General features: G+C 35.0%; 1 protein-coding gene across 6 annotated transcripts in view; it reads left to right on the top strand.

The window, feature by feature from the left end:
- inpp4b (inositol polyphosphate-4-phosphatase type II B) overlaps positions 1–12,937 on the top strand; it is a 160,829-nt gene that overhangs the window by 114,637 nt on the left and 33,255 nt on the right. For all 6 annotated transcript variants that reach the window (XR_015713327.1, XM_087807638.1, XM_087807628.1 and 3 more), the window contains 2 exons: positions 4,447–4,551; positions 10,211–10,319. Coding sequence is in view for 5 of the 6 variants with exons in the window: in XM_087807638.1 (XP_087663764.1) it covers positions 4,447–4,551; positions 10,211–10,319 (214 nt within the window). In the remaining variant the exon portion in view is untranslated. The remainder of the gene's footprint in view (positions 1–4,446; positions 4,552–10,210; positions 10,320–12,937) is intronic.

Raw genomic sequence — 12,937 nt, 5'->3', positions numbered from 1 at the left:
CGATAACAAACGTTCTTATTAGTGTTAATGTTGACTTCATCGTTGGAATCTGACTCATACAATAAATACAGAGTTTATGTTTAATACATATTGAATAAAGGCTGACAGATGATAATGACACGTTTAGTTTAGTCATAACACCGTGAAACACTTTACTAACTTAAAGTTTAAATCGTGTCAAATCAGATCAAATTATTATAAAATTACTTAATTACTTAATTAAAGAAAAATGTTATTTCAAAGGTTAAATATATATTTAACCTCAGCTTTTATATCTGATGTTTGGAATCATTTTGGCTTCAAACAGAGTTTAAAGTTAAAAATTAAACACTGACAGTTACTGGATATTACATGTTGCTCCAGGATGTTTGAGTTGTTAATGCACTTCATTGTTTATTGTTAATGTAAGTTTACATTTTGTTGTTCATATTCTGAGAAGCACTTTCTTACAATTATTTTCACATTTTATTAGAGAAAGTATTTGCTATTTTATTTATTTATATATATATTTATAAATGTGTACAATAAAAGTTTAAAGAGGAAATATATGTCCAACTTTGCACATGCTTGAGGCTGCCTAATGTTTAAAGTATGTACTTTTTTTTGAGTATTGTTTTGATTGTTTAAGCCCTTTGTGACCCTGGTCTCGAAAAGCGCTATATAAATAAATATTACTTACTTACTTAATGTTTTTGGTGATACAACAGTGTACATAGATATTTTATGCAACACCAAAAGCTACAAAATGAAAGAAAAAGGTGAAGTATATAAAATAAAATGCACTTTTTTAAATCAAATACATTTGAATGTATCACTATTAAATGTCACAGTATTTGATTATTTCATTGGATGTTTATTAATTTAATCACTTTTTATTGCTGCGACCACAACATAAATATATGTTTCCTTGTGTTGTCTCAGAGTGAAGGTGAACCCCGAAGGCTCGAAAACAAATGTGTTTCTGGTATCCCTTGTGTTGTGTTTGGGTCAAGGTGAACGACCTCCACTACTGCATATGTATCTAAGGAAGCCAGGGAGGTTGTTAATCTTGACGGATCCACGGACAACACAAGGGATAAAACAATTACATTTGTTTTCAGGGACAACACAAGTGTTAAGGAAATTTAATAACACATTTATCTATTTAATTGTGTTTTATTTACTTTATTTTGTTTAGATTCTAACACCATGAAAAGTATAAATATGTTTCTCAATATAAAAAAAATATGAATTCACATTTTAAATATTGAATACCACATTAAACACCTTATATATGTATTTATCTATTAAATTCCACATGTTTTCATTATTTCATCATGTATTTATTTATATAATTTTGTTACTTTTGTTCCTGCTACCATGGACATAAATGTATATATTATGTTATTTAATTTTTTAATAGCCCACAACACACACACACACACAAAAACACACACAAACATATCCAAATATAAGAATGTAATTGAATCACATGACAGAGAGCAACACAGTAAGTTCCATTGTAAGGAAATCAAGTGCAAGATAACGATCTTTTTTGTTGGCTTTCATCACTGACAGTGAATCCATTGTTATCAAATTTTCATCACAGTCTGACCTCGGTGAGTGCTTTGGTTTCTCTAAAACTGTGCTGCCATCATGAATAAATCATGGCCTCACTATTGTTTACTAGCTGTTGTGTCAGTCTCATGCGAGTCTGTCGGTTAGTTGGACCAGCAGTCAGCCACCACTTGCCAGGGGAAGAAAAGAGCTTTTGCAAAAACACTGTCTGAACAGTTAAAGAGCTTTTCTTTACCACGCTAAGAAAATAATGAATAAGTTATTTTCATGATGAGCAAAAACCAGCAAAAATACTTATTCAGGATCGTCCTCATCATCAAGCCCACTAGATGGCGGTCTCATTTTTGTATCGTCTTTGTATCATCTGTTGAACAACAGGTAGAAAACAAATCACTTGAATCCATTTTGGACACAAAAGTTGAATTTAGCAACAAAAAAGAACAAATCGATTGATATTAAAAATGTAATCCACATCATTGTGGTGGTGCAGTTGTGGATTGGATTTATACAGTCCACCAAGAGACCACAACAGATATTTTCCAGTCCCAAAAGTAGTGATGTTCTGACGAAGCTTCATGAAGCAGTGTCATTATTTTCAGAGTCCACTAGATGGCGGTCTCTGCACTATTTACCTTTGTTTTGAACAACCGTTCTTATGAAACATCATTTTTAAACTGATGGCGCCACCTACTGACCTCTAAACAACATGACACTGTTTCATGAAGCTTCGTCAGCAAATCACTTATCTAAAAGTAATTTTGGCATCGAATTAATCAACTATTAGCCTCCTTTAAGTATTAGCATCAACAAACTTATCGTTTTATTAAAATGTCATGATGTCGGGCTGAACACTGAGGGAATGTGGGGAAGCAGCCAAGCAGCATCTCAGCTGGAGACGAGCATCCATATCCTGTGTTAGTCTGAATGACCCCTGACTAGATATTTAAAGTATTTTAAAAGTTGATCTAATGTTCAAGTCTTGTGAAACCAAGAGTAAATAACAGAAGCCGTAGGAAGTGATCTTGGAGTCATCTGGGGAAATAACTTAATGCCGATACTGCAGAGTAAGATGACGTAGTGATTTGTGTCGGCGATGGGATTCGGATCATCTGTCTCGCGGACCACCTGGCCCGACAGATGGGTCTAAATGGGGCTAATTCATCTGTACTAAAATGGTCAGCGGCTCCATTAGCTCTTTCCCCAGAGCAGCGCTAGGAAGAGTCGACTGAGCAGGAACCAAGGAATGTAAAGAACGCTTTCCTTCTCAAGTAATGCTTAAGATTAAATCTACATTTTTCATTTCAGCTCATTGAGTCTTTTTAAAAGATGTAGTTTGACGGAAAGAAGAGAAACAATGGCCGTTAATTTTAATTTTGAACTATTGTGTGCATGAAATGGATGCTAAGTACAAGCTTCCACTTCCACTGAAGTGAGCATTGAAAAATATATATAAATTAAAATTAAATTCTTCCATATTCTTTTCACTTCTTTGATTATACTTGGGATTTCTAAATGATTAATTCCTCGTCTGGGAGGAACATTTTGAAAATAAAAGTACTGCTTTGAGCAGTGACGTGCGGTGAAGTTCATGGTCGGTGAGGCATATTCTCAAGTGTATAAAACAAATATAGAAGTTTGTTCAATTGGATACTGGTTATTTCATATCTCAACAGCATTCTTCACAGACATTTGAAGTTTAAAAAATATATGATTTAATTAATACATTAATTATACAGTCTTTTGAATTGTTGTGATAAGTTGTGGGACATTAGTCTACATCCTCTAGATCTATGGCGGTCATCGCTTATGGATGAATGTTGATTTTATAGCATCATTAACATATTCCACAAAGAGATAAGAGTCATAGCTGAACAATTATGTTTTAATTATCAATTTATTTAAAGTTATGTGTTCAAAATATTTAACCTTCCATATTTAATGATCTGAGACCTTTCAATTGGCTGAAAATCTATATTAGTTTTAAACGATCAATGGATATAGAAAAAATGAATGAACTAATTAATAATTAAAAAAGGATAAGAAAACGTGGATTTAAACAGTATAGAGTACGACCGTGATAGTAAAGGATTACAAGGAAGACGCAACTGGTTCAATGATCTTTAAAAGCGTGCAAGTGTTTATTTCCTTCTATTAAATGGCGTTTAGGGAATTTAGTGTAAAGTTTAAAGTTAAACTTTTAACTAAAGTTTAGTTAAAGAGTGAAGAATCTCGAGCGACGGCGTTAGACAAGTGGTGCTGTAATGACAGATGGACCCGCCTTTTGCTGCTTCTGATTGGTTAATATTACGTCAGGCCTTCTGTGATTGGCTAGATTCATGCAAACCAGAACGATGTTTATTGTGGTGAAAAGATAAATATTAAGTATTAAATGGGTCGAAATAAGCGTGAGAAAAATATATATATTTTATTTAAGGCCAAAATTTAGTTTTTAAATATTCTATTGTATTATCTTATCTCCTTGTATAACCATTGATATTAAAACCGTTTCTGGTCTTAATTTGATCTGTAGATAAAGTCTTTCCTTCGCAACATAAACCTCTGTTACTTTGTTTTAAAAGTCCAACTTGTTTTCTTGAGTTTTAAAAGTCTCTCCGCCTCAATGGAGATGTGATATAGTGTGTGGAGGCTCATTAGTGTGGGCCTCAAACTTTGCCTTTTTCACTGCTGTTGTATTTTTTTATTTATTTGCTGCTGTTGGTCAAATTTGTTGATCACATCATCATTCTTAGCCACGTCAGAAGATAAATACTTTGAAAGTGGAATAATAGAGTTTTATTTTTGTTAAGTGTTAAAATTCCAGCGTCTTTCCCTGAAGATCCACCCGAATGTTTTCACCTTGATTTAATCTTTTACTCTTCGTTTCTTTAGGTAATTCTTTCAAGCCAAGTTGCTGCAAAGCTCAACAATCCCTGGAGTTCGTCCCGATAAACCTCCACACACAGCGCATGAGGGTGACTTGTCCCAGGAAAGCCGGTATGAAACTTAAAACATGTTATTTTTGGGTTTGTCATGACAAGCGTTGAAACTGGGAGAGGATTTAAAGGCAGAAAAAAATAAGCATTTATTTAAAAATAAGTATAAAATAAATCAATTTTCCGGCCACTGGAAAAAGACTTGTTGGAACAGGATGTTGTGATGACGCAATACAGGATATGCCTGGATGGGATTGTACTGGATGGGATCTGTGCTGTGTCTCAGATCGCATACTTCTCTCAGTATACTAGAAGTTAGTATGCATCAGAATAGTGTACATACTAACTAGTACGCAAATTCTCCACAGATAGTATGTCTCAAATCAAACACTGCCGCTACGCACTAACCTGAAATGAAGCGACAGCTTCTTCTTCTTCTACTATTTAACGATGGTTGCAACCAGCTGTTTGAACGCTATCGCCACCTGCTGGCAGCGCGTTTTGCAAGTTTGGAAAAAGAAATAAAGAAAATCTAAATATTCGCGAGATATTTAAGCTGGTATCAGCAGCGAAGACGTCTCATTCTTCTACTGCTGCTGAAAATACACCTGTACATTTATGAATATATATATATATATATATGACGTTACTTCTGTTTAAAAAGTCACTAAGATGGAGCCGTTTAGGGTGGTTAGTGTCCATCGAACCATACTCAGTTTTGTGGGCGTTTTAGTACGGCAATATAGTGTGCATGGCGCACTAAATTTCGCATACTAAGAATTGAGACGCACTTACGCACTAAAAATATTAACTTTGAGTACGCAAGTATGCGATTTGAGACACAGCACCGGTCTTCTGACATTTTCACGTGAGAATGATGCATTCAATGATGGCTGTGTTGCGTTCAAGAGAGTAGGGTACATTGTAACAAAATGCAAACCTGAACCGTAACAACTTTTAGGAACAACAGAAACTAAATGGCTTTTCTTACACCTATAGTGATTTTATTTTTCTGCCAATTGTTTATTTTTACATGTCAATTAGCTTTAAGGATTATTTTACATTCGATGAGCGTTTATTCATGCACTGTCCCTTTCACAATAAAATAGCTCAGAACATTCTGATCCGTCAGGCAAGAGAGACGAACTCACCTGAACGCCATTGTGTTTTTTTATTTTATTTTTTATCGTGCGTCGTTGAAATGTCACCGTCTAAAGAACATTCTCACAAGTTAGTCGCTGTAATTCCTCGCTCTGGTGAGAGTGACTGACAAACCGATTCATAATCCGAGCGCCGAGGAAATTACTGTAATCAAGACATCATAAAACCGTGCGTTCTGAGTTTTCACAGAAGATCCCATGAAGGGTGCCTCTGAGGAGCCTCTGGAGTGATGGATTGACAGGAGGATAATTGGGCTCCGCGGGGGCCCGGTGGACACGTGGAGGGATCCTGGCGTGTGATGCCATTAGGTGTTGAGGGATGTGTGTCACGCCGCTGTGGCTCACACCTGTGGGGCGGCGGCAGCACATGTGGTGGCTGGTTTAGGAGTCGGGCCCCCCGGGGGTCCAGATGTGGTGTAACGTCTTAATCAACGTGGCCCATGGGAGCCAGGGATTTTTTGACTTTAATTTGATTCACATTGAATCTTGTGTCAAACTCTAGGCCCCCTTAGCGCCTCATTATTGAACTCATTTATAACTGCAATTAAATACAGTTTCTTTTGATTGTATTGCTGTTTAAAGGGATTTTAAACCAAAAATTGTAAAAATTGTTTGTAGTTGAAGGTCCAAGTGTGAATCTCTGAGGCTTCGATACAAGATGGACGTTACAGACGAGCAGTATGGAGGTATTTGGATGGTTCTAAGTTTGTCTTTATGGGCGAAAAGAAGTGACTCCAAAAAGCCAAGGATTACTCTGAAATAAATCCCAACCTTTAGTCGAGATCAATTTTGAATTTGAATTTTTGGGATAATTATAGTATAATATATATATATAATATATAAGTGTTAAAAAGTAGTTTTTTGTCCCTCAAGATTTCTATAAAGTGTAATAGTTCAATATTGTTGTAAGTTTTCTCAATAATATATTTTAGCACATATATATATATACATATTGAGTACGGAAAGTATTCAGACCTCTATCGATTTTCCACTCTTTGTTTCATTGCAGCCATTTGCTTAAATAATTGAAGTTCATCCTTTTCCTCATTAATGTACACTCAGCAAATGTATAAATTATTACAAATATATTAAAAAAGGAGAACTAAACTATCACATTGGTCCCAAGTATTCAGACCCTTTTCTGTGACCCTCATATCTAACTCTTTCCTCCCTGAGATGCTTCTACTCCTTCATTGGAGTCCAGCTGTGAACTTTTTTTTTCCCTAAATATTGTAACATATTTAGGAATACTGACAAAAAGAAAACAATTAAAATAGGAAAAAAGACGAAAAAAAATATTAGTTAGTTATATTACCTTGTTTAGCTTGTAATGTATAATATTAGCTTTTGCAGCTTTATCTATCCATCTAATTAAAGAACTCTGCAGCGAGAATTCTGACCCGCTCTAGTAGAAGAACTCACATTTCTCCGATCCTTAAAACTCTTCACTGGCTTCCAGTTTTTTTCAGGATCAACTTGAAAATTCTGGTTCTTACTTAAGATCTATTCATGGTCAGACTCCTCCTTACATCAGTGATCTGATACAGACTTACACCCCAGCTCGGGCTCTGAGGTCTGTGGATCAGAATCTACTGATGGTTCCTGAACACGGTTCAGGATCAGAGGAGAGAAATCCTTCCAGGCTGTTGCTCCTAAGCTTTGGAATGATCTCTGTGTTTGATGATCTACTGACTCCTTCAAGAAACATCTGAAGACGTTTTTATTTGTTCAGGCTTTTCCTTGATTTTCTGGAACTCCTGTTGTGTTATCAGTGTTTTCTTGACCTTTAAAGTATATACTTTATTGAATATTGTTTTGATTGTTTAAGCGCTTTGTGACCCTGGTCTAGAAAAGGGCTATACAAATTAAAATTACTTACTTACTTGCTTACTAATTAATAATACAATAGTACAACAGAATCAAGTTGTAATAGTCAGAATCATCCGCTCAGTTTCTCTCTCACCTCAGCTCGATGCATGGCCGAGTTTGTCTGGTTAATCATCAGTGAAGCAACATTTCTGTGACAGTTGGAGAGACTGTGTCACTCCTTCTGACTCTGAGATATCAAAGCATTAGAGTTTTCTCTTTTTGGCGAACAAAGCCTGCTCATTCTTCTAAATATGGCAGTTTGAAGTGATCCCTGAGCTTGACATTAATTTAATGCAACTTTCTGTCAAGACCATTTTTGTTCTAATGAAAGATTTCCAGTGAAGTAGCCGACGTCGGATCAGAGAGACGTATAATTGCAAGCACTGTCCGTTCTGCCGGGTTTCCTCAATTAAACGAGTCCACCATGCAGAGAACATCGTTGTCAAGCTGTTCGACGACTTATTAAATAACCTAAAAAAACATCAGGGACAGTGTGTCTGTCAGACAGAAACAAACAGGGAGTTAATGAATAGGAAAACAGCAAGATGTGGCTCCAAATCGAACATGGCGTTGTGAGGGATCAAGCCTGACCGAGAGCTGCCGCGACTGTGTGATGGGTTGTGTCATTAGTTTCTGTTTTCAACTGGGTTTATAGAAGTGTGTCTGGTGGTCAAAGTGGTGAAACTTGGGTCGTCCGCGGCCATTCCTTAAGTCGTATGGCACTGCTATGTAATCCTTTAGAGTTTGACTCTAAAATATTCATTAGGTTGTTTTTTTTTAATCCAGATTTTCATTATTTTCAGTTTTAAAAACATGTCCTTCACATCCTACTTCATGTTGTAAATAATAAAAGAATTATATATTTCTAAATACAAAGGACATTATTCGGCTCAGCAAGATTAACACTAAAAAAAACCTCAAATACACCAATTGGAAAATGAAAAAATATTGATCAACAATAAGGATCTGACACTACGGACTGGAACCAAGGTTATGCAACTCTTGGTTTGCAGCTGGTGTTGGTTGCTGATTTGGTTCCAGCTGAAAATATCATTCAAATGTAAAGAAAAACTCACAGTGGAGGGGCAAAGGAAAAGAAATCAGAAAAATTAAAGAGCACAAAATACAGGCTGTGACAGACATCATTCAAATCTCCAAAGGAGACAAGGTCTAAAGTAGGCTAGTCAATATTATATTCATAATCTAATCTAGGTAAAGCTTAAAAAAATATATATATTATTGGGATTTATGTTGGAAGTAAGGTTTTTTTTCTAGGCGTGTTGTTTATTGTCTACTTCAATCTTACCATGTCCTTCACATCGTTTTTGTACAATTTTCAACTGAATTCAAACAATTTTCAAATTAAATCAAACAATTTTCAACTTTAATTAAACCATTTTGAACCTGAATCAAACCATTTTCAACTGAAATCAAACCATTTTCAAATGAAATCGAAAGAATTTCATCTGAAATCAAACAATTTTCAACTGAAATCAAACCATTTTCAAATGAAATCGAAGGAATTTCATCTGAAATCAAACAATTTTCAACTGAAATAAAAAACATTTTCAAATGAAATCAAACAACTTTCAAATTAAATCAAACAATTTCCAACTTTAATTTAACCATTCTGAACCGGAATCCAACCATTTTCAACTGTAATCAAACCATTTTCAAATTAAAATAGAAAAGATTTAAAATGAAATCAAACAATTTTCAACTGAAATAAAAACATTTAAAAAAGAAATCTAACAATTTTCAAATGAAATCCAACATTTTTTAAATGTTATCAAACCATTTTTCACTATAATGAAAAAAAAATAAAACAATTTTCAACTGTAATCAAACAATTTTCAAATTAATTCAAACAACTTTCAAATTAAATCAAACAATTTTCAACTTTAATTAAACCATTTTGAACCTGAATCAAACCATTTTCAACTGAAATCAAACCATTTTCAAATGAAATCGAAAGAATTTCATCTGAACTCAAACAATTTTCAACTGAAATAAAAACATTTTAAAATGAAATCAAACAACTTTCAAATTAAATCAAACAATTTTCAACTTTAATTTAACCATTTTGAACTTGAATCAAACCATTTTCAACTGTAATCAAACCATTTTCAAATGAAATCGAAAGAATTTCATCTGAAATCAAACAATTTTCAACTGAAATAAAAACATTTTAAAATGAAATCAAACAACTTTCAAATGAAATCAAACAATTTCCAACTTTAATTTAACCATTCTGAACCGGAATCCAACCATTTTCAACTGTAATCAAACCATTTTCAAATTAAAATAGAAAAGATTTAAAATGAAATCAAACAATTTTCAACTGAAATAAAAACATTTAAAAAAGAAATCTAACAATTTTCAAATGAAATCCAACATTTTTTAAATGTTATCAAACCATTTTTCACTATAATGAAAAAAAAATAAAACAATTTTCAACTGTAATCAAACATAAAGTTTATTTACATTGAGAAGGAACAGAGTGAAGACAATTTTATGGAATTATTTCAGCTCCTCACTCATACATTTCTCGTTCATCAACATAATATTTATGTATGAGTCGTGTCGTAACAATATTTCAAAGTATTGGCAGGAGGTTTTCTGACAACGACATGTGTGGTTTCTCCTACAAATGATGTGAATCTTCTCGCGCTGTGTTCTCGTCCTCTACAGATGCGACGTACGACATTGTGACAGTTGGCGCTCCTGCCGCCCACTTCCAAGGCTTCAAGGGAGGTGGTCTGCGGCGCCTGCTGAGCAGATATGAAACCGAGAAGAAAAGGTGAGAAGCACTATTGATGGGAACAAGTAAGTCACGCACATCTTTTTGAATGGAGTGGAATTTGTGATAATGCGGATCATCGGGAAAGTATTTACGTCTCCCTGGAGTCCAGCGTTTGGTCACCTGGAGGAACACGATTCCTTCTGCTTTCAATTAAAAAAATAGATGAAAAAAAAAATCAATCTCGGCAAAGCCAGATCCAATTAGCCGTTTGGTTTCCTGCTCCGACGGGGATGAAGGTGGCGCTGTTAAGTGTCAGCCATCTCTTAAAGTCATAGGTTGACACAAGAGAAGAGCAGGAGGAAATGATTGGATGGTAATTCAAGAGACTCGTATTTGCTGACAAAGGGCAGTTATTCGCGGCGGCGTGAATCGCAATAGCGTGAGCGCGTCGTTTCGTGACGAGTCGAGAGCGGCCGTCGTCCGAGGATACGAGATAAGGCTCGAGAGATAATTCTCCCCAGAGAGACGGCGCACGTTGTTTCATATTTGACTTGGCATAATGACTCGCAGTGGCTTAAACTTTCCAATTTTACGCGTCGCTAGCTTAGCAAAACGAAGGCGCCGCCACATTCACGTTTGACCCGCATTATAGTCACTTTACAATAGTGAGTGAGGTACGTTTCTAGATACTACAAAAGTTACCTTTTAAGTCACTAGTTACTAGGGTAAGTAACTTTTTTTGTAAGATGGAGGAAGAAAGGCAAAAGAGTAACGGCCGATGCTATGATTAATCAATTCGGACAAAAGGTAAGAACAATATATATAGTAAACAAAACAAAAAAAATAATTTCCCCTCACTTAAACACACAAAAGTCAATTTTTCTTATTGATCACACAAACCTATTCGATAAAAAATATTTATTTATTAAACAAAACAGTAACAACCTTTAAAGGAAAATAAAAACCGATACAAAACTCAAAGTTTCAAATAAATAACTAATAACTACAAAAATTCAGTGAACTAATCAAACCATGTAAACCTCATAAATATCCATTTTCTTTTTATGTCTATTACTTTTTTCATTTAAGTGGTACAGAGTTCACTTTACTTTTTAAACTATCATACGTTCTTGAACGCACCATAGCAATTCCCATTGTCATTGAATGCATCACTGGTGTGTGTCAAAGAAAGTTAACAGACGTCGTGTTTCTTCCGGTCGAACTGATCCGAAGCATTCATTGATGGTTTCATTTAAAAGAGTAATAAGTAACAACATATACTTTTATCTATTTATCATCCTGTAGGAACATAAATAGCCAGTAATAAAGAATAAAAAATGTCGTCCAGTATTGTTGATGTTGGTTCACATTCTGGAAAAATGCTATGTTGCGTATAAAATCTGTGTTTCTAACTTATTTTACTGTACCTGAAAATTTCGGGTCTTGATCTTTACCGCTAAATATTTTTTCGTTCATACTTTTAGATGTGTTTGAATATATATAATGTGTATTTTATGTTTTCATATGAATTCATATGTTGATAGAATGCTATTTACTTTTATATCTCTTTAGACTTTTGTATCTTTTATACTTTTGATTTTGCTTTTCTAATCAGTTCATTAGTATTGAATATTCTTCCTTCTCATGGTCGGATATTTAAGAAAATGGCTTTTGCAAAGGGTACAAAGAAGTGTTACAGCAGGGCTGTGAATAATGACTCGCCTTTGTGTGCCGGACAAAAAAAAAAGGTGAGCTCGGTCTTTGGATTTATTAAACTCTGCGTCAGCCGGTCGTATCGATGAAGACCGAGCTAATTAGCTTGTTGCTCCGGATGGACAGAGATACGGCTTCAATCGATAGCAACACTTAGTATTCCTGCGGATCCACCGAGGCACGGGACTCTGACATTCATCTTGATCAACCTTCAATGTAATGGCTGTGTGAACAGATGGTATGTCCGCTCGTGAACTTTGGTCCGGAATCATTCAAACGGCACGTAACGTCAGAAGCAAAGCAGGATATAAAGACATTAAAATCATTAGGAACGATTCAAACTTTCCAATTTCTTGTTGTTTTCAAATCCTACCGACAACTCCATCCGATCATCTGCTGGAGAAAGTTGCATTAAATTCAATTAAAAACAATGTTCGTTACATGTTTATTCCATGGTAGTCCAAGTTGCTTATAGCCTGCTAATACTAGGACAGACCTCTACGAAGTGCGACCAGGGGGCCACATTTGGCCCTTTGAAGGTATTTATGCAGCACACCTGAGCTCAGTAAAACTGTCAGTTTAGGAATCATAATGAACCCTTTTTAACATTGGGAATAAATCTGATTTACTTGTATACAAGTGAAGGAGAATAACACAGAGTTTACATGTCTGTCTGAATCCTTTCTGAAGCGCAGAGCTGTTAGTTCGCTGTTATATCCTCATCCTAGTTTCACAAGCCGTTCATTATCTTTCTCCAAAGGTTTCCCTCAAACACGGATTTGGACAATACACACTTATCTTAATCCACACATCCCTTTCACACACAAGCATTGATGAAACACACAAAACGTGATACAATTTAAACATGTTATACGTAAGTCAATTTAATAAACATGCTTTATTGTCCTATTATTATAGTTATAGTGACACTTTTATGTGACCTGTTTGGTCCTTTTTGTGGG

This window comes from Callionymus lyra, chromosome 1 (assembly GCF_982586985.1).
Source record: "Callionymus lyra chromosome 1, fCalLyr1.hap1.1, whole genome shotgun sequence".
NCBI lineage: Eukaryota > Metazoa > Chordata > Actinopteri > Syngnathiformes > Callionymidae > Callionymus > Callionymus lyra.
Note: the sequence above shows the minus strand (reverse complement) of the source record. Positions and strands in the feature narration are given on the sequence as shown.